Genomic DNA, 16,725 nt, shown 5'->3' on the forward strand with positions numbered 1-16,725 from the left:
GGAAACATTTTGCTGAAGCCATTTCGGGAGTTTAAGACTCATTCAACGTATTGTTTCTGAAGACCTTGAGTTGCTTGAAATTAAGACTGGTGGTCTGTTGATGAGTCATTTGAGAAAGAGCCGCGAGAGAAGGTTGCCAGCTTATGTTGCAGGCCGGATCGTGTATGCTAATTGCAACGTAGACAAAACCACTTGTAGTAGTCCGAGTACAATGTCCTACGATGACGACAGCCCAAGAGGTAAATGCCTGATGAGGATCCCTATGGTCATTCCAAACATCTTTCAATGTCCGCGGTTTCTGGCTTGTGATGTAGTCTTGTAGCTCAAACAGCTTCTGACCCAACTGCGGAAAGCTGCTTCCATCGTACACTTCGCGTTCTGAGACAAATTCCTCCTGTCCCCCCCCCCCAATGTGACCATTCATGCTTTCCACATAGTCCATCAAGAACCGGATCTCGAGGGAGAGGCATGCCACGACAAGTCCTCCAGTACAATTTCCGCGCCCGTCTATCTTGTCCGAATAGCAGACGGTAACTAAGGAGAATATCAAGGAAATACAGCCTGTCTTTTTGGGGCACAGACTCCGCACAGTCGTACCGACAACTATGTGCTTGGCATATCCTGTATTCGGTGTATGGTCAGCGGGTTCTTCAATCTAGTCTCTACCTAAAGTAAGGAAAACAGAAGTGACTGCTATACTCAACGCCGGAGCGAAACACTTCTTTCACACACTGGGAGGGATTCCATAATTTTGAAATGCTAAATTCACATTCCCTCTCCCGCAAAAAGCAAGACATCGAGAAGGGAATCGGAAGATTTTGATGGCTTTCTTTCCCTTGCTGAAGCTGCAACCTTATTGGGGCTGCTTTACCTGTTCTTGTGGGGTGTTGAGTCGAAGTCACGTCATAATTCGGGTCAACTTCATTTCCACTGTTGAAAGTACGACGAGTAAGCAATTTCGGACACCAACGCGACGTGCAGCACATATGTTGACATAGAGTATAACTTTCTGTTCTTTTCCCAGACTCAAAAGCTCAGATATTTGCACAACTACTGAATCTCAGTGATGGGGCAGAACTAGCCATACTACACTGCCACATCAGTCTCTTTGAATATCCCAATTAGCCCGTAATGGAGTGTAGGACGCCTTGGTTGTGAAATATGACCAAGTCGCCTTCCTCCCAAGCGTGAGCATAAATGGAATCTGCTGAGATTGTCTTCTTTACGAAAGAATGACAACTCATTCTTGCTTTCGCCAAGTCATTGATCACGGTCGTTTTGTCAGTCGCAGGATCTGAGGTGCTCAGAGACTGGACACATGCGCTGAGGATCTGAAGGTGCGGCTGAGAAGGACGTCCAGGATTACTCCATACCATCTATGCTGTCAGTTGTGGTTTTGAAAGGAAAGTAAGTGAGAGGGAAACTCACCGGATGTGTCCGCACATCCTCTGGGCGCTATGCTTGTAGGCCATCAAGTGCTATTTAATCCCCAACCTGCGCTACAGTAATGCCGTCTGAGGCAGCCTTGCAATCTCTAATCCATTCGTACGGTCGTGGTGCGTACTGAACGGTTGTGATGAGGGCGAAGACTTGCTCCTCGGATGTGAGTAATGAGAATGCAAGGGCACCAGAGACAACTTCAATGAATGAGCAAACATCGATCTTTTTCCGGGATGGAGAGTATACTTGCAGGCACTGGCACCCGTTGCAATAGGTAATACACTTTGCTCCTCAAACACGAGCTTCTGGTCTGGAACTTTTGGAATCACAACCCCATGAATCAGGGTCACTTTTCCAGGTAGTGTCTCATAACACGGTATGTCCATGTGCCATCTATAAAACCTAGTTTGTCCATCAAGTACTTCTTCTACATTCAGTGGAATTCGTTGTGGTTCTGTTACTACATCAGCACTGCACCTCGCACCGCGTCGGAATCCTGAGCAAACTTACAACATGAATTAGTTCTGACTTCTCAATCTTCATCATCCAGAAGTATTCTTCTCTCATATCGTGGCTTAGGGTCTAATTGATGCTAATATAATTAGCCGCAGCTGGGACAAAGACCAAGAAATATTTTCAGGCATATACTACGTTGTATTGATCTCGGTACTTGAAATGAATTAATATCGAACAGCCGCGATCTTCCCCGCATTAGCAGGCCCACACGCCCACATCCCGAATTGTGGGGTAACATTTAAGGCTGAAAACTAATATGTAGGGGCACGCCCTTTCACAGAGCTTTGTACTGCAGTGATCATACGTTAACTTGTCAGAAATATGGAGGCATGCTGATTCAATCTGAGGCGAGTGCACGGTCAGGATTTATGTTTAAATTTCGGAGACGTCAGCAATCGATTCCTTTAAAGCAGCATAAGTTTTCTCTCTTTTGAAGTAAAGGCAGAATAATCGAGTGGCAAGAAACTGACATATGATCAAGGGTACACTGGACACGTTATTGTCTCATTTCCAAGTCGAGGAATTCATATGTAATATACTCGTACTCGGTCCATGGATTCCGACGCGCGATCCATGAGGCACTTTGCTTGCTTAGGGAAGACATCATCATGAGCATTTATCAATCAAAAAACTTTTTCGTGCAAATTTCCGAGATTCATTTGCCTATTCGACGACGAACACAACATGGTTGGAGGAAGATGCTCCTCTATTCTCACGATCGAGTGATACTTTTGCTTAAAGCCACAGGCTCAGCCAGTTTTCTTTCCTCGACTCAGTGTGTCTTGTCATTGATCAACTTATTTCAAACTTCTCCATTCTCCGCTGTACCACGTACCTCCATCTAAATTCGGTTCAAGGAATCTTCAACATGCAACTTCTTACTCTAACGGCAGCCACCTGGATTGCTTCGACCCTAGTGCAATGTCATCCTGGCCACGACATCAGGGAAGAAGCAGAACAACGTGGTAAGCTACTCGAAAATAGCATTAGGGACATAAGTCACTGCTCCGCAGAACTCCAAGCCTATGGTATCGAAAGACGTACCATAGAAAGGCGCGTGGAGGCCTTGAGAGCTGAAAGAGAGAAGAGAGGACTCCCAACCCGTAAGTCATGCTCGTACAGCCTAGCCTTCAACTGACGAGTCAAGATCCATCTATTATCAAGGTCCGTGAAAACGATCATTTCATGGTTACCCGCGATGTCCCAAAGCCCTTGAACACCAGTCATCTCTCGAATGTCACCCACACTTCACACGATCCATTCAGCACCGTCTTTGCAGGTAACAAGACTTGTGTCCTAGTCCCAGAAACGATCGAAGGACCTTACTATGTTTCCGGAGAGCTCATTCGATCAGATGTCAGAGAGACCCAGAAGGGGGTGGATCTTGTACTTGATATCCAAGTGATCGACGTTTCCACCTGCAAGCCAGCATCCAATGTCATGGTCGATTTTTGGCATGCAAACTCAACCGGCGTCTATAGCGGCGTTGTGTCCCCCGGAAACGGAGACATTTCTGTTGGAAGCAATATCAATACCACCTTTCATCGTGGTCTTCAAGCCACCAACAGTGAGGGGGTTGTCCAGTTCACTAGCTTGTACCCAGGCCACTATATAGGACGGAGCCAACATATCCACGTTGCAACGCACGTTAATGGAACGTAAGATACCTCTACTTTATAAAGTCAATCATCCCAGCTCACTGTATCTAGTATTCTACCAAACAATACTTTCCAAGGCTCTACAATTTCCCACATTGGCCAGCTATACTTCGACCAATCCCTCAGCACCCTGGTCCAAGCTACAAATCCGTACAACACCAACACCCAACCCGTAACAACGAATGCGGAAGACTTCCTCCTGCTCAGTGACGCCGCAGTGAGTGATCCAATTGTCGAGTACTCTCTCCTCGGCAAGGACGTGTCAGACGGGATCTTCGCCTGGATTGCATTTGGAATCAATACCGCCAAGAATGGAACTATTCAGGCTGCTTCAACCTACGGTGAGGATGGCGGGAAAGCCAATCCAAATCCTATGATGTGTGGTCCCCCTGGTGGATTTCCTAGCGGCTTCCCATCTGGATTCCCATCGGGATTTCCCTCTGGGATGCCAACTGGATTTCCGTCTGGATTTCCAATTGGTGGTGGCCCTGGATGCCCTAGCGCGTCTTCCACCACGGCTCCTGCTAGCTCTTCTTCTGGAATTAAGAATTAGATAGCAATCGAAGGAACGTAGCAGGAAAGCAGGCATGGATTGAATTGGGAAAAAGAACAACAAGGTTGTTGACGAGACGTTGTCATTCATAGGCCTGAGGATGAAGGGAAGAAATTACAGCTATGTCTCAATTGAACTTTTACAAGTCAATGAGCAGTGTTGCATTGCAAGTTCTTCAGATCAGAAATAATCCAAGCGTGCAAAACATGTGATTCAGATCCCCAAATCATAGGTTTGGGGAGAAAAAGCGGTAAGGTTGCATTTAGAACACACTCTTTCTAAGCTGTTACAATCCCCAGCGAGTTTTCTCAAGCCTTAGGATATAGCACATTCAGCGCAGCCAGCGCAGCCAGCGCAATTTGCGCAATTTGCGCAGTTCGCTCCTTTCAGGGTCCTGTAATTGAGCGCACGTGATACTTGAAATTGAAAATGTTTATGGCAAATTAAGAGATAACCAGAACACGGAGAGTATCGCGGACGAACTAGGGAAACCTTTCGTAGTAGAGCTAAGTACTTGAGATGACCTCAAGTCCTGATAGGGAAACACATGGTCGCAACACAAAGATAAATAGCGCAAGGTTTCAATTTTACATTCATACGATAGGCGCATTAGCTCCTAACTTAGGACGTCCAACTGCTACGAGAATGTCGTTGACTTTGTCCAAGTGATCCAAGAAATGCCCTTGAACATCTTCCCAGAACTTCGGCTTCTGAGCTGTAGATCGCACCATTAGCTTGAGATATGTTTGAAACAGATGAGAGCACTCACGTTTCAAGTCTGGATGTCTCTCCATGGCGAACTTCGTGATGGAGAAGTGAGAACTAAGATGTAACATGAATCCTGTCTATCATTTAGCAGAAAACATCAAAATGATGGGTAAGAAGATGTACCCAGCGCCCCCTCACCAGACAATTCCGGCCCTAGCTCAGCGGTGCTTGCCCGCTTGAAAGCTTCGTATGATTCCCCGTGTGGCATGTAACTGTTTTCGCAAGAGAGTCCTCCTGGAACCATGTCTTTGACACTCCCACGATACTTTCCATAGATGAGCCCTCCGATTTCAGTCGCCATGTTACGGTGATAGTACTACACGAATCATCAGTATTGTTCAGAAGGAGAGGAGAGAGAAGAAGCTACGGGAGGCCTGAATGTGTCCTGAGTATTCAACCATTTTGGCGTGAATACGGCGAACTCGGAAAGGTATACACCAGGTATCTTTGATTTGGCCATCAAAACGGTGTAAACGGTTGGATCGAGTTGTTCCTTCATACCGCAAGCTATGGCATTGAACTTCGATAGATCGTATTTGTATGGTGCGTAGCTTAGAGAATAGGTCAGTAATACGTAGTGGAGTGGGAAAGAGATGAATTTTACTTTCCATGCCAAGCGACCACATCGAAAGGCGTATGGTTTTGGGTGTACGAGAACAACTTCCCAGTGAGCTTGAGAATTACTGTAGAAGAACTTGTCAGATAGTGTCTTTGTGGATTAAAGGGGCAAGAAGAGTCATACTCTTCCATTCCGAGCTGTCAATGTCGAAGCTTGCAGAGGGTGTTTCGAAATCTCTTGGGTGAGCGAGACCATTTGAACCAACAGGACCGAGCTCTGGCAGCTCGTAGTGAGTTCCAAAGATCTCTTGGATGTCTAGCAGATTTGTTAGTAAGAGTTCAGGGAATTAAATACTTATGGCAGAAAACTTACAGCCCCGAGCAGGCCCATCTGGCAAGGATACCTTGAACCTGATCCCAGCTTGAATGACACAAACTTCGCCCACTCGCACAATCATTCTAAAAGTTTGTCAACAAAGAACTTTCATATTCTGAGAAAGCGAGGTACTGACCTTCCAAGCTCAGTCTGGATACCTAATCGACCAACTTGAGGTATTATGAGAAAGTCGCCATCGTTATTGATGAAAGCAGTCTTGCTCATCGAAGTGTTGGCAGTATACATGTGAAGTGCCAGCCCTTCTTTATGGGTTGGATCACCATGGCCGCCCATAGTCTTCAGTCCTTCGACGAAGGTGACTTTTTCGGAGTCGGTCGGGAGCGGAAGTGGACCCCAGCAATACGATAGTGGGGTATACTGGATGTTTGAATTATGAGGGGAGAAGCACGCTTCTATCTAAGCTAGCAGGTTAGAGACAGAAGGTTCCATGTCTTGGCATTGGAGGCATACGTCGGGGTTTTGACTCATGGGTTGCAGAGGGTAATGTGCCACAGACGGTTTGATTCGATACAGCCAGCTGAATACCGCGTTAGTAGCACTTGGTACTCTGAAGTTAGATGTAGACTTACACATTTTGAAGTGTTTGACGTGAAGATATAAAAGATGTTCCGTTCAACTGAGTAAATATTGTTAGATAACTCCATCAAAGTAGTTGACTGACCGTACTTACTTGTTCAGAATAAAGATCAAAGGGGCACCGCTGTGGGACACTCTGACCTCCTGGAGGAAGTGCTCCTGGTCTTTAACGAGGTGTCAGTAACTTTTCAAGAACTTGAAACTAAAATGTGTTACACTTACATCGCCTCAGATGCAAACCTATTCCCAAAACCTGTTTGATAACGATATGGGTCGTCCGGTCTGGGAGCTGTATTGAATGACCCAACAGCTGAAGCTCCAAAGGTCAGAGCATCAACTGTCAGGGGAACACTTTTGCTTTGCAGGATGCTCTTATCGATCGAAGGAGCCGGAGAGGGTGGCTTTTGGCCAAGATGAGGCTCACCCGCGATGATTTCTGAAGTATGCATTTTGGAGGGGACAATTCTTGGCGGTGAGTCGAAAGCTAGGACTGTTATTGAATTTGTAGACTTAGGAGAAGGAGCACCTGTGACCTCGCATTAATCCACGATGGGGTAGAAGAAGATAGCTTGAGATATGCCAAAAGTGGGTTGTGGCCACGCCGCGGGGTTACCTCATCGGATGTGGTTGCCGGAGCACGTCTCGAATCCAGAGCAAGGATTGGGATCACGAAGGCAATCTCTACTGAAGATCCGAGAAACTATTGTATCACAATTGTTCACGTATTAATCGTCTCATACTTCTTTTGTACATGATATTAAGGTTTTAAGCATGTCAGGACTCTCGCCTTCGGAATACCCGGAATACGCACAGTTCATCGCAAACAAAAAAGGCTCGACCGTAGGCTACGGGACAAAACCAGCTTTACTTCTAATCGATGTCTGCAAAGCATATTTCACACCAGGACCCCTGGATATCAGTTCCTACTCGAATGCAGCATCCGCCCCAGACTCCATGAAGAGACTCATGGCAGCTGCACATGCTGGAGGCTGCCCCGTCATCTGGGCAAAGACAAATTACATCCATCCCAAAATCCGCGATGCAGGGTTGCTTGCCATTAAAAATCCCAGTTTGGATGTGTTTAGAGATGGAGACTCGAGAGGGTTAAATGAGTTTCTAGAAGGCTTCGAGCCGGATGACAACGAGATCATAATTCATAAGAAATGTCCTAGTGCCTTCTTTGGGACGAACCTTCTCACTCAGCTACATGTTTTATGGGTCGACACATTGATTATTGGGGGATTTTGTACGAGTGGTAGTGTGAGAGCAACGGCTTTGGACTCGATGCAGAGTGGCTTGAGAACAATGGTAAGCCACCTACTTGTATTGTCGCTTGATGATTTACAACTGATTGAGTTTGCAGGTTGTGGCATCAGCATGTGGAGATAAGTCACGAGAAACTCATTTTTCGAATCTTTTCGATATCAATGCGAAGTACGGGGATGTGGTTTCGGAACAGGAGTCAATTGAGAATTTGAAAGCTGGAAGGTAGCTCAGAGAATGAAATACGAGTAGAAGTTGAACCTTAACGCTGAGTGAATCTGTCGATATTCAAACACCTTCCAATAGCAAATGAGCCCCGCAAGAAATTTGTCTTGTGTGACAACGATATTGTTGTCTCGCACACATACCCGCTCGCTCATTCTCCATTCCTCGACAAGGTGGCCGCTGTCGATAAGATGTTGCCGGTCAGCGGCAAAGTTTGCCTATCGATTAAGCGAACCTGTTGGAATATCACTTAATAAGTGTGATGTCACATGATGTCATAGTAACTTTACTATGAATCATAGACTACTTTAGGGCCCACAGGCCTATTCTGTGTATATATATAGCCAGCCCTCTGCTGTATGAGCCAGCAGATCAGTCAATCAAAGCTATGCACACATACCATTTCAATAGAACCCGCCCCCTATCCCACTTTCGCTTCTCCAACACACCCCACTCCTACTTGGCAGTCGTCAAAAAGATAAGCTCATGGACTTCGGAAAGTTTTTATCTATGGAAGCAGGCATTTGACACCCAAAGCAGGGCGTTTTCGAAACGCTGTTTGTTTGGGATTGTTTCGTCTTTTACTACCTTATCACGTGACAATGGTAAACGCTGAATATCCGCCAATGGCACCCAGCTACCAAGCTCCGAAGTCTGTTGCAAAGCTAGGCTAGGGAAAACGTCTAGCACTGCTTATTATTAATGTTTGTCGAGCGTACTGGTCCGAAGGCTCTCCCCTCGACTTGCTCTCGAATCCCGAAGCTGCCGCATCTCCGGACTCAATGAGACGGTTGTTGAGCGCGGCACGCAAAAGCAAGATTCCGGTGATATGGGCGCAGGTTCGGTATAACAAAGGCTTAATGATTGATGGAGGGATACAGTACAAGAAGTCCCAAGGATGTTCAATTTGGCAAGATGGTGATAAGCGGGGTATGGATGAATGGCTTCCGGGTTTGACTTCTGAGCCTGAAGAAACGATCATCTTCAAGAAGAATCCAAGTGCGTTCTTTGCGACAACTCTGACCACTGAGTTGCAACTTCTTCAGATTGATACTCTTGTCCTTTGTGGAGTTAGCACAAGCGGTTGTGTGAGAGCTACAGCACTGGACGCGATATGTCATGGTTTCAGGCCAATGGTGAGTTGGGAATCTTGATCTCAACGACGCCCGAAAACGACTAATACTATGAAGGTCGTCGGATCTGCATGCGGTGATCGGTCGACAGCGATTCAGAATGCAACTCTACGTGATCTTGACACTAGTTATGCAGACGTGGTGTCTGAAGAAGAAGCGATAGACAAAATGCTCGCTGGCTGGTCTTGATAAATTAACTTACATTTATTCAAAGAAGCGAACAATGTACTTGGATACCTCAGAGTTTTCCTTCTTTAGTAGTTCGATAAATTCTTTCCGTGCACAAGCAGAGTCATCATAAGTACCTGAGCATGGAGATGTCAAGTACTCAACAAAGTAAAATTATCAAGTATATACAGTTCGATCTATGTTCTCTAACAATGCTATTATTCAAGCATTGATCGAGTATCGTGTACGTATAGAGGCTCAGAGACGCCCACCTCTGAACTTGCCAATCTCCAACTTGCGCAGCGGATAGTAGATAAATGGAGTAATAACCAATGCGAACTCGAAGCCTAAGTCTCCCGTGGTCTTGGCGATTGGTCCTACATACCAAATTTGATCCATAGAGGGGATCACAATGACGAATGGGACAATAAGAGCAACAAGAGCCGCGATACCAGATGGTAACAGCTTGCTATTGTTCCAGATGGATGCATCATAAGTCTCTGGGTCTTTATGGCGAAAGACAATCCATTCTGTGAGCTGGATGCCCACAAATCCGGCGGCCCAGTATGATATGACTCCAAGAAATCCTTCTAGCGACTCAGTGAATTTCTCTGCGGCTCCGATTCCCACTCCGATCAAGATGGCTGTGGAGACTATGACATGAACGATTCGAGGGATGCGATGGAAACCCGGGATCAGAATCTGAAAGTTCAGCGAAAAGGAGTATACAGATGGAGCTGTGTTCGCGATTACAGACAGAGCAAGGATGAGTGTCACGAATCTTCCAAAGCCTCCAGCGGGCCGGAGCATAGCGTCCATGACACCACCGATCGAGTTCAGATCATAAGCATCACTCCACTCTGGCACGACTAAGACAGTTGCACCAATAGCAGCACCAAGGGTCATAAGAACAACACTAGGGATGCAAATTCCGAGCCATGCATATAAAAACAATCGTAGTCTGCTTTGGTCAGTACAGCAACCCTAGGTTACATGCTACGGAGCAAGACTAACCTTGGAGCACTGGGTGGCATATAAACAGCATAGTCGCCGAGAGTGCTTCCGAAGGGTAGCATATAGCCTGCAATCAAGGATGCAAAGCTAATGATAGTCGAGGCTTTAGGAGGTTCAGTTGGTGCTTGATCTTTCAGATGCTTGCCCCCAACTCCAACGCAAATTATAATTGCAACGAGCGAAGGCATCCAAGCATAACGCAAGATGAGATGCATAATCTTGTATCCAGTCATAGTGATCACCATAGAGATGAGAGATATGATAACAATACCAGACTATTAAAGAGTTAGTGTCATATCTTTGATGGGTTCAGGTAACAGTACACTCGTGGAAATGCTGTTGTTGCTCATTGCAACTAGGCATTGACCCCCAACAACAGCCGATATCATAGTGAAGCCCATGATACTGCACATGTTCAGGATTACAGGGACAATGTTGGGGTAATATCTGTTCTCTATAAGCTTGAGAATCGAGGAGGCAATCTAAGGACCTACCCGAACGAATAACGAGCTTGTATCATCTGCCGCATCCCAGTCCTTGGAGACATTGTGATCATATAGCAAGGTGGAATTGCTGTCAAAAAGGAGAAGAAGAAGCAGACTAAGAAAGTATCTCGCAAGTTCATTCCGTAGCTAAGCGTGCCGAGAATGCCTGATTTGAGACTGGGTTCGATGATAGTTAGCACTTCAAATACACCATGAAACTCTGGGGAAAAGCTGCGACACGATGTACGTACGGAAGTAAGCACATCATAGAGGCGCCGAGCCATGTTCCAACGTTGAGGTATCTCGTATCTGTCCTCTCTTCGACAGGAACTGGTTGAACTCCTCGAAGCTCGACACCATAGTTTGCCATTTTGCGCCATATTGAAAGTTGTCCAAAGATCTCTGTCGATTCCTCATGTATGGCAGAAAGTTCTTGGGAAGCCGGTTCTGGAATCCCCTTTTCTGTGTCACTTTTCATCGAGGTCGATATCCCATCGCTCGGATGTTTCAAGTTGGTCGCCATTGAGTACTGAACACAATAATTGATATTGATAGCTGGTCACAATGTGAAACGTTAAGCATTGAAAGGCGGTTGCCCATCGACGAACCTTATGCAGGTAAGATATTAGAATGCACTGTAGCACAGCTATCTTTGCCAAGCAACCCCAATAAGGTTGTCCGGCAACAGCCTAGATTCCACTGATCTCGGATGGCTACCCCGAGATAACTTATCACAGTCAGGCGTGCAGCGGAAGCGCGTATCTCTCCCTGACTGGGAAGTAATCAGATACTTGTGATAGGACGCGCATGCAGAACCCTTGAACAAGCTTTCTACTAAGGTGGGGTCGATCACAAACCCTGCATCACATTAACGTGAAGCTTGTCTTCTAAGAATTGATAGCATCTTCGTTCTTTCCGTCATTTCGTAACGTTCGCAATCATGGAATTTCCGCTGTCGTCCTCATATGCCGCACTGTTTTCCATCGCAGGGCTTGCGCTGGTTCTCCTATTCTCCAAGATCCGAGGTCGTAAATCTCTGCCATACCCTCCTGGGCCTCCTGGGGAGTTTCTGATTGGGCATCTTCGCGTCGTGCCATTTGAAGACTCACACACAGCATATCTCAACTGGGGCAAGGAATACAGTACGTTGCAAATATTCGGCGAGTGATGAGATCTGACATTTGTTCTTAGACAGCGATGTATTATATTTCAATACATTGAGACAACCAATCGTCGTCTTAAACAGCCAGAAGGCAGCGAAGGATCTGTTGGACAACCGAGGTTCTATTTACTCTGACAGGCCAAAGTTCGAGCTACTCAAGTTGTATGTATTATGCGATCACCGTAGTCAATTACTCTAGAGACGATTCGCAATCGTCAGATATCTCTCACTTTGTGACAACGCTGATAGAGTGATATACAGACTAGGATGGGGAATGACTTTGACATGGCTTCGCTGGGGCCCCAAAATGCAGCAGCATCGAAAGATCCTTCAGACCCCCTTCACCAAATCCAAGATCTCCCAATATCAGAACTTGCAACTCGAGCAAACACACCATTCTCTGCGTGGCATCCTGGAGAATCCTCTGCATTGGGAGCTTGAGCTGAAACGCTTGGCAATTGCCATCACAGCTGAAATTGGATATGGCGTTAAAGTTGACTCTGTTTATCACCCATGGGTGAAGCTTTCTGACGACGCTGGATATGCGACTTCACATGCTGGTGCTCCCGGAGGCTCCCTGGTAGATCGCTTCCCACCTGGTATTGTACTCAAGTCAAAGGAAAGTGCAGTACTAATCATTTGCATTGTTCAATACTTGCCAGGCTGGTTGCCAGGGCTTCACTCTGTGAAGTATGCACATGACAACAAGTTTGCGATCACAAACATACACGATATACCTTATAACGGAGCAGTGAAGGAAATGGTAAGCTAACATCCTCATTGACGGGCTTTGACTTACTCTTCGCAGGAAAAAGGACTCAGCGGGGATTCCTTCATTCACAATTTGCTCTACAAGTATAGGATGAACGAGAAAGCCGGCCTGCGGAACGAGTTCACACTGGCAGATATCAAGGGTGGGTTTCGCATTAAGATCGCGAGGAATAATTGAACTGTTCTTTTACTGAATTGAAGCTATCTAGGCTCTGCTGGTGCGATAATCATCGCAGGCTCCAAGACTGTAAGCCTACCAAACTCGTTTCTGAACCATTTGATTGACTTTCCTTAGACAATGACAACACTTGTGGTTTTTGTTCTGATGATGATGTGCAATCCGGAAATACAAAGGAAGGCTCAAGCTGAGATTGATGCCGCGATTGGATCTGAGCGACTTCCAGGATTTGATGACTTGGAAAGACTGACATACCTGAACTATATCAAACAGGAGGTATTCAGGTAAGCACAGATTCTGTTCTCTGCGCTTTATTCCTGACATGGTCAGAATTGCCCCGCTTTCGCCTCTTGGAATTCCCCACGTGAATCTCACAGACGATACATACAACGGGATGTTCATCCCCAAAGGATCGATCATCTACCAAAATGTCTATGCGATGCATCGTGACGAATCAATCTACTCAAATCCTTATGAATTCGATCCAGACCGCTACATTCCGAAGGATCAAGGTAGAAGAGGGGAGCCCTTTCCGAACGGCAACTTTGGTTGGGGACGTCGGTATGTGCCTACCGAGAAACAGAAGATATTTCGAAAATGTACTGATGATATGCTAGTGTGTGTCCCGGTCAATTCCTTGCGAACAACACGTTGTCGTTGGTTATGGCCACTTTCGTGTCAACACTTAACATTGATTGGCCCATGGGACCTTCGGGAAAGCCAACACCATTCACCCCAGAATGGTCAAAGATAGGACTATAGTGAGTGTCCAGAGGAAGACTTAATTTCGATACTGACTGATGCGCAAAACAGTCATCCTAAGAAATTTCAATGTTCAATCGAGCCACGCCGGGATAACGTGAGAGAGCTCGCCTTGAAGACTCTTTGACGATTTGATGTCGAGCAAATAGATTGTGTATCTTGAATGTGGGCAGAGCCTGAGTCCAAAGCCTGCGGATCGGAATAGGTGAAAGTGGTGCAAGTCCTGGGGCGTCTCTCACAGGTAGACCAAAAGTGGGTGGACAAGGATGCGGACCGCTGCAACTTCATCTTATCTGTGCACAGTCCTCGTAGCTGATACCCACGAATGATAAGATCTTAAACCAGCTTTCTTTTGCAGAGACTATCTTTCCGACGATAACATGAAGAATGTCGCTTCCGGATATGCTGTTGGTCTGCCGCCGGCAAGACAGATATAAAAGCTAGCACAGACGCCTATAGCCTACTCCGTGCCTGTGATTTCCGGTATGAGGCTAGCCTTCACAAAAGGAACATGGAGGATGTTAATGACCCATGGACTCGGAATTGGCGTCCTGCTAACCCTGCTCCTGGAAGCGAATTCCGAGTCTCTGGAGACCCCACGCCGGCCCGGCGAAAGCGAGCCCCTGTTGCTTGTAGACGGTGTGAAACACTCCATCAATTCCCAATGAGAAATCGCTAACGCATGGTACGTAGATGTAGACATCTCCGAAGTAAGTGCGTGCACGAAGATGCGAATCCGCCATGTGAGCTTTGCCGAGCAGCTGGATCTGCTACAGCCGCAGCATGGTAAGTGAATGTTATCAAGGTGTGGACGAGCTACTGACCAATTATCTAGTGCGTTTGTGAATCGCGGCAAAGGTGATTATTACAAGTAGATGCAAGTGAATGATCGCGAAGTAAGTACTTCTTCAATCGTTCTCCCAACTTTGGAACTGATGTCCTGCTTCAGTATAGACAAAGACAAAGACGACGCGAGGCATCTCCTTTGGTCGAAGATGACACCTCAAATACCATCATTGTGTCTACTGAGACTGGTCATCGGAATAGACACAGTTCTCCAGCTTTGTCCAGGATATCGCCTAGTAGCATCCCACAACACCTGGAGACTACCGGAGACGCAAGCCCCGACCTTTGGACAATTTTGCCTCCATTCAACGAAGTCCTGAAAGGCTGTAGGATATTCTTCACGTCATGTTTTCAGCTAGGTGATTTGATGCCCTCTAACCCATCAGCTCCTTTTCTTATACTTGGCTCCAGGTTTTCTACCTAAGGCAATATTCTTCGAAAGTCTTGCAACGAACAGAGATTCCATCAATGTCTTTTTGATTCTTGGCATATTGAGTGTCTCAGCAAGATTTACCAAATGTCTCGTCAATAGATATGGAGACGCAACAAAAGCAACCGACTATTTCATCAATCGTGCTAGTGAGCTTCTTCCAAATGAGATATTTAAACCGAGTGTGGAGAGAATACAAGCTTTATTCTTGCTTGGAGTTGCAGAATGGGTGCAAGGAAATCGTACGAGGAGTGCGGTAAGACAATCTCAAACATTGAATGTCAACGGCACTGACCCAAGACCAGATCCTCATGGGTATCGCAGTGAGAAGTGAGCATTCGAAATTTATCCTGAGTCCATTCGGTTGATAATTTTTTGATAGTGGCCAGCATCCAGCATCTTCATCGAGAAGAAAGCTACATGCTCCCTGAAAATCCAACAACAGAGGATGTCATCAATTCCGAGGTTGCTCGGAGAACCTTTTGGGTCCTGGAAAGTATCAAATTCACAGTCTGATTCGTGAGATCCAACTAACACATGATAGGTCAAGATCATCTGTACTCGGAGCATAATGCAGCAGTGGCCTTTCCTCTGAGTGACATTACAGCGCTCCTTCCGTCCGATGAAATTGATTTTGCATATGGCATCATACCAGCAAAGCGGGCTGCCCTTGGAGGCACCAAAGCTGCAATTAAATGCCCAGGACTCGTTTCGCTTCCATGCCGCTCCCCATTCGCAACACTAATACAAGCCCACAATCATTGGGGAGAAATAGCTCGTCGAGCAGGTCGAGCAAGTCGAAGTAAAAGAGAGAAAGCAGATCAAGACATTAAACCTTGGGAAGAGAATAGTGAATACTCCCAGTTGACGAGGTCTTTGAAAGAGTGGGAGGAAAAGGTGACTCCTCGCCATCGATGGTCGTTGATCAATCTTCGCGGGCACAAAGCCGAAGGCCTGGACTTGGCGTACCTGTCGCAAGTAATGGTGGTCAGAATCAACAACATCGTTATCCGGCGCATCTACTTGGAAGATATTCTCCAGTCAAAATTGGGAACTTCATCCTCCGAATACTCAATGCCTGACTTCTGGACTCAGATGTCACACGAATTGTTCACCAACGTGTACAGTTTGCATGAATCGTTTGACACATGGTTCTCGCTTCGCTCTCCAGATGAAGGTATCCCTTCAATCGTGGTATTCTGCGTGTACATATGTGGATCACTTGCCTCATATCTCTGGAAGTGGCCTCAGCTATGCCCAGAGCTCGCAGAAGGCGCTGAAGCTATACTGAACCGTTCACTTGAGGTTCTTGCCGCTTTGGTTGATCGTTTGCCCAGAGTTTCGAAATGGTTGAATGCATTACAGAGTTTAGCTGTTCCAATACAAAATCAGAGTGCCATGGATCCTCGCGGTGGACTTCTGCAGTCCGAGAAAGACTTTGCTGCTTCTTCTGTTACACCTATTGCTGTTCCAACTTTGCAAGCAGAGGATCCAGTACATGACAAAAGTCTGCCTATACAACTCCCGGCATCAGCTCGCACGATGGTAAACGCGAATTCGAACAATGATCTTGGTGTACGACGTGAGTCAGCTGGAAACAACGCCAACAAGAACAATCATGTTCAGCGCGCGTTGCCGCCTCTTCCACCCATTCCTGATTTTGGTGAGGTGTCGTGGACAGCAACTTCGACTTACCTCCCTGCAGATGATATCGGAGTTATGACGGGTCTTGATTTCAAATCAGCTTACAGCTTTGACGAGGAGTTAACGAGATTGTTGCAAAGAGAAATGTGAAGGACGGAGCATGGAATGACCTCGTCAT

The 16,725-nt window shown here is 46.3% G+C and overlaps 9 protein-coding genes across 9 annotated transcripts; 5 read left to right on the top strand and 4 right to left on the bottom strand.

Moving 5' to 3' along the window:
- Positions 1–31: 31 nt before the first annotated feature.
- On the bottom strand, positions 32–986 carry LY89DRAFT_675250 (uncharacterized protein; the record flags this gene model as incomplete). The annotated part of the gene is made up of 2 exons (XM_018213495.1): positions 32–621; positions 872–986. The coding sequence occupies 2 exons, from the start codon at positions 984–986 to the stop codon at positions 32–34; spliced, it is 705 nt and encodes a 234-aa protein (XP_018064767.1).
- A 496-nt stretch (positions 987–1,482) lies between these two features.
- Positions 1,483–1,868, bottom strand: LY89DRAFT_596176 (uncharacterized protein; the record flags this gene model as incomplete). Its single annotated transcript, XM_018209903.1, has 2 exons — positions 1,483–1,637; positions 1,697–1,868. Coding segments are annotated over 2 exons (327 nt in total), but the record flags the coding sequence as incomplete, so codon positions are not given.
- Positions 1,869–2,824: 956 nt separating this feature from the next.
- On the top strand, positions 2,825–4,167 carry LY89DRAFT_700872 (extracellular dioxygenase; the record flags this gene model as incomplete). Its single annotated transcript, XM_018217149.1, has 3 exons — positions 2,825–3,059; positions 3,104–3,614; positions 3,666–4,167. 3 exons carry the CDS (start codon positions 2,825–2,827, stop codon positions 4,165–4,167), a joined length of 1,248 nt encoding a protein of 415 aa, XP_018064769.1.
- A 502-nt stretch (positions 4,168–4,669) lies between these two features.
- LY89DRAFT_656190 (putative homogentisate 1,2-dioxygenase) lies at positions 4,670–7,223 on the bottom strand. The gene is made up of 12 exons (XM_018212369.1): positions 6,689–7,223; positions 6,561–6,630; positions 6,460–6,506; positions 6,341–6,407; positions 6,006–6,286; positions 5,867–5,952; positions 5,678–5,809; positions 5,540–5,618; positions 5,303–5,486; positions 5,059–5,251; positions 4,937–5,008; positions 4,670–4,882 (listed from the first exon to the last, which is right to left on the bottom strand). The coding sequence occupies exons 1-12, from the start codon at positions 6,913–6,915 to the stop codon at positions 4,761–4,763; spliced, it is 1,560 nt and encodes a 519-aa protein (XP_018064770.1). The 5' UTR covers positions 6,916–7,223; the 3' UTR covers positions 4,670–4,760.
- On the top strand, positions 7,104–7,958 carry LY89DRAFT_787448 (putative N-carbamoylsarcosine amidase; the record flags this gene model as incomplete). The annotated part of the gene is made up of 2 exons (XM_018223075.1): positions 7,104–7,774; positions 7,830–7,958. Exons 1-2 carry the CDS (start codon positions 7,238–7,240, stop codon positions 7,956–7,958), a joined length of 666 nt encoding a protein of 221 aa, XP_018064771.1. The 5' UTR covers positions 7,104–7,237.
- Positions 7,959–8,556: 598 nt separating this feature from the next.
- Positions 8,557–9,395, top strand: LY89DRAFT_760255 (Isochorismatase hydrolase; the record flags this gene model as incomplete). Its single annotated transcript, XM_018221502.1, has 3 exons — positions 8,557–8,559; positions 8,629–9,090; positions 9,145–9,395. 3 exons carry the CDS (start codon positions 8,557–8,559, stop codon positions 9,274–9,276), a joined length of 597 nt encoding a protein of 198 aa, XP_018064772.1. The 3' UTR covers positions 9,277–9,395.
- LY89DRAFT_260629 (putative purine-cytosine permease FCY2) lies at positions 9,311–11,363 on the bottom strand. Its single transcript, XM_018206270.1, has 5 exons — positions 11,006–11,363; positions 10,764–10,931; positions 10,593–10,716; positions 10,270–10,544; positions 9,311–10,216 (listed from the first exon to the last, which is right to left on the bottom strand). The coding sequence occupies exons 1-5, from the start codon at positions 11,275–11,277 to the stop codon at positions 9,514–9,516; spliced, it is 1,542 nt and encodes a 513-aa protein (XP_018064773.1). The 5' UTR covers positions 11,278–11,363; the 3' UTR covers positions 9,311–9,513.
- A 331-nt stretch (positions 11,364–11,694) lies between these two features.
- Positions 11,695–13,754, top strand: LY89DRAFT_787451 (putative O-methylsterigmatocystin oxidoreductase; the record flags this gene model as incomplete). The annotated part of the gene is made up of 10 exons (XM_018223076.1): positions 11,695–11,896; positions 11,946–12,078; positions 12,178–12,515; positions 12,579–12,679; positions 12,725–12,830; positions 12,897–12,934; positions 12,983–13,149; positions 13,196–13,426; positions 13,483–13,626; positions 13,679–13,754. The coding sequence occupies 10 exons, from the start codon at positions 11,695–11,697 to the stop codon at positions 13,752–13,754; spliced, it is 1,536 nt and encodes a 511-aa protein (XP_018064774.1).
- A 1,011-nt stretch (positions 13,755–14,765) lies between these two features.
- LY89DRAFT_562387 (uncharacterized protein) lies at positions 14,766–16,301 on the top strand (the record flags this gene model as incomplete). Its single annotated transcript, XM_018208475.1, has 5 exons — positions 14,766–14,832; positions 14,885–15,159; positions 15,209–15,233; positions 15,286–15,399; positions 15,448–16,301. Coding segments are annotated over 5 exons (1,335 nt in total), but the record flags the coding sequence as incomplete, so codon positions are not given.
- Positions 16,302–16,725: the final 424 nt, after the last annotated feature.

Source organism: Mollisia scopiformis (assembly GCF_001500285.1).
Source record: "Mollisia scopiformis unplaced genomic scaffold LY89scaffold_26, whole genome shotgun sequence".
Lineage (NCBI taxonomy): Eukaryota > Fungi > Ascomycota > Leotiomycetes > Helotiales > Mollisiaceae > Mollisia > Mollisia scopiformis.

What these genes read in the sequence shown, in the direction of transcription:
- LY89DRAFT_656190 (XM_018212369.1), bottom strand. Translation starts at nt 6,915, where the DNA reads ATGCATACTTCAGAAATCATCGCGGGTGAGCCTCATCTTGGCCAAAAG. An exon ending in AGGTTTGCATCTGAGGCGAT is followed by an intron (nt 6,631 to 6,688) that starts GTAAGTGTAACA and finishes ACCTCGTTAAAG; the next exon opens with ACCAGGAGCACTTCCTCCAG. An exon ending in AGGACACATTCAGGCCTCCC is followed by an intron (nt 5,252 to 5,302) that starts GTAGCTTCTTCT and finishes TGATTCGTGTAG; the next exon opens with TACTATCACCGTAACATGGC.
- LY89DRAFT_260629 (XM_018206270.1), bottom strand. Translation starts at nt 11,277, where the DNA reads ATGGCGACCAACTTGAAACATCCGAGCGATGGGATATCGACCTCGATG. An exon ending in TCTATGATGTGCTTACTTCC is followed by an intron (nt 10,932 to 11,005) that starts GTACGTACATCG and finishes CATCGAACCCAG; the next exon opens with TCTCAAATCAGGCATTCTCG. An exon ending in ACAACAGCATTTCCACGAGT is followed by an intron (nt 10,545 to 10,592) that starts GTACTGTTACCT and finishes ACTCTTTAATAG; the next exon opens with TCTGGTATTGTTATCATATC.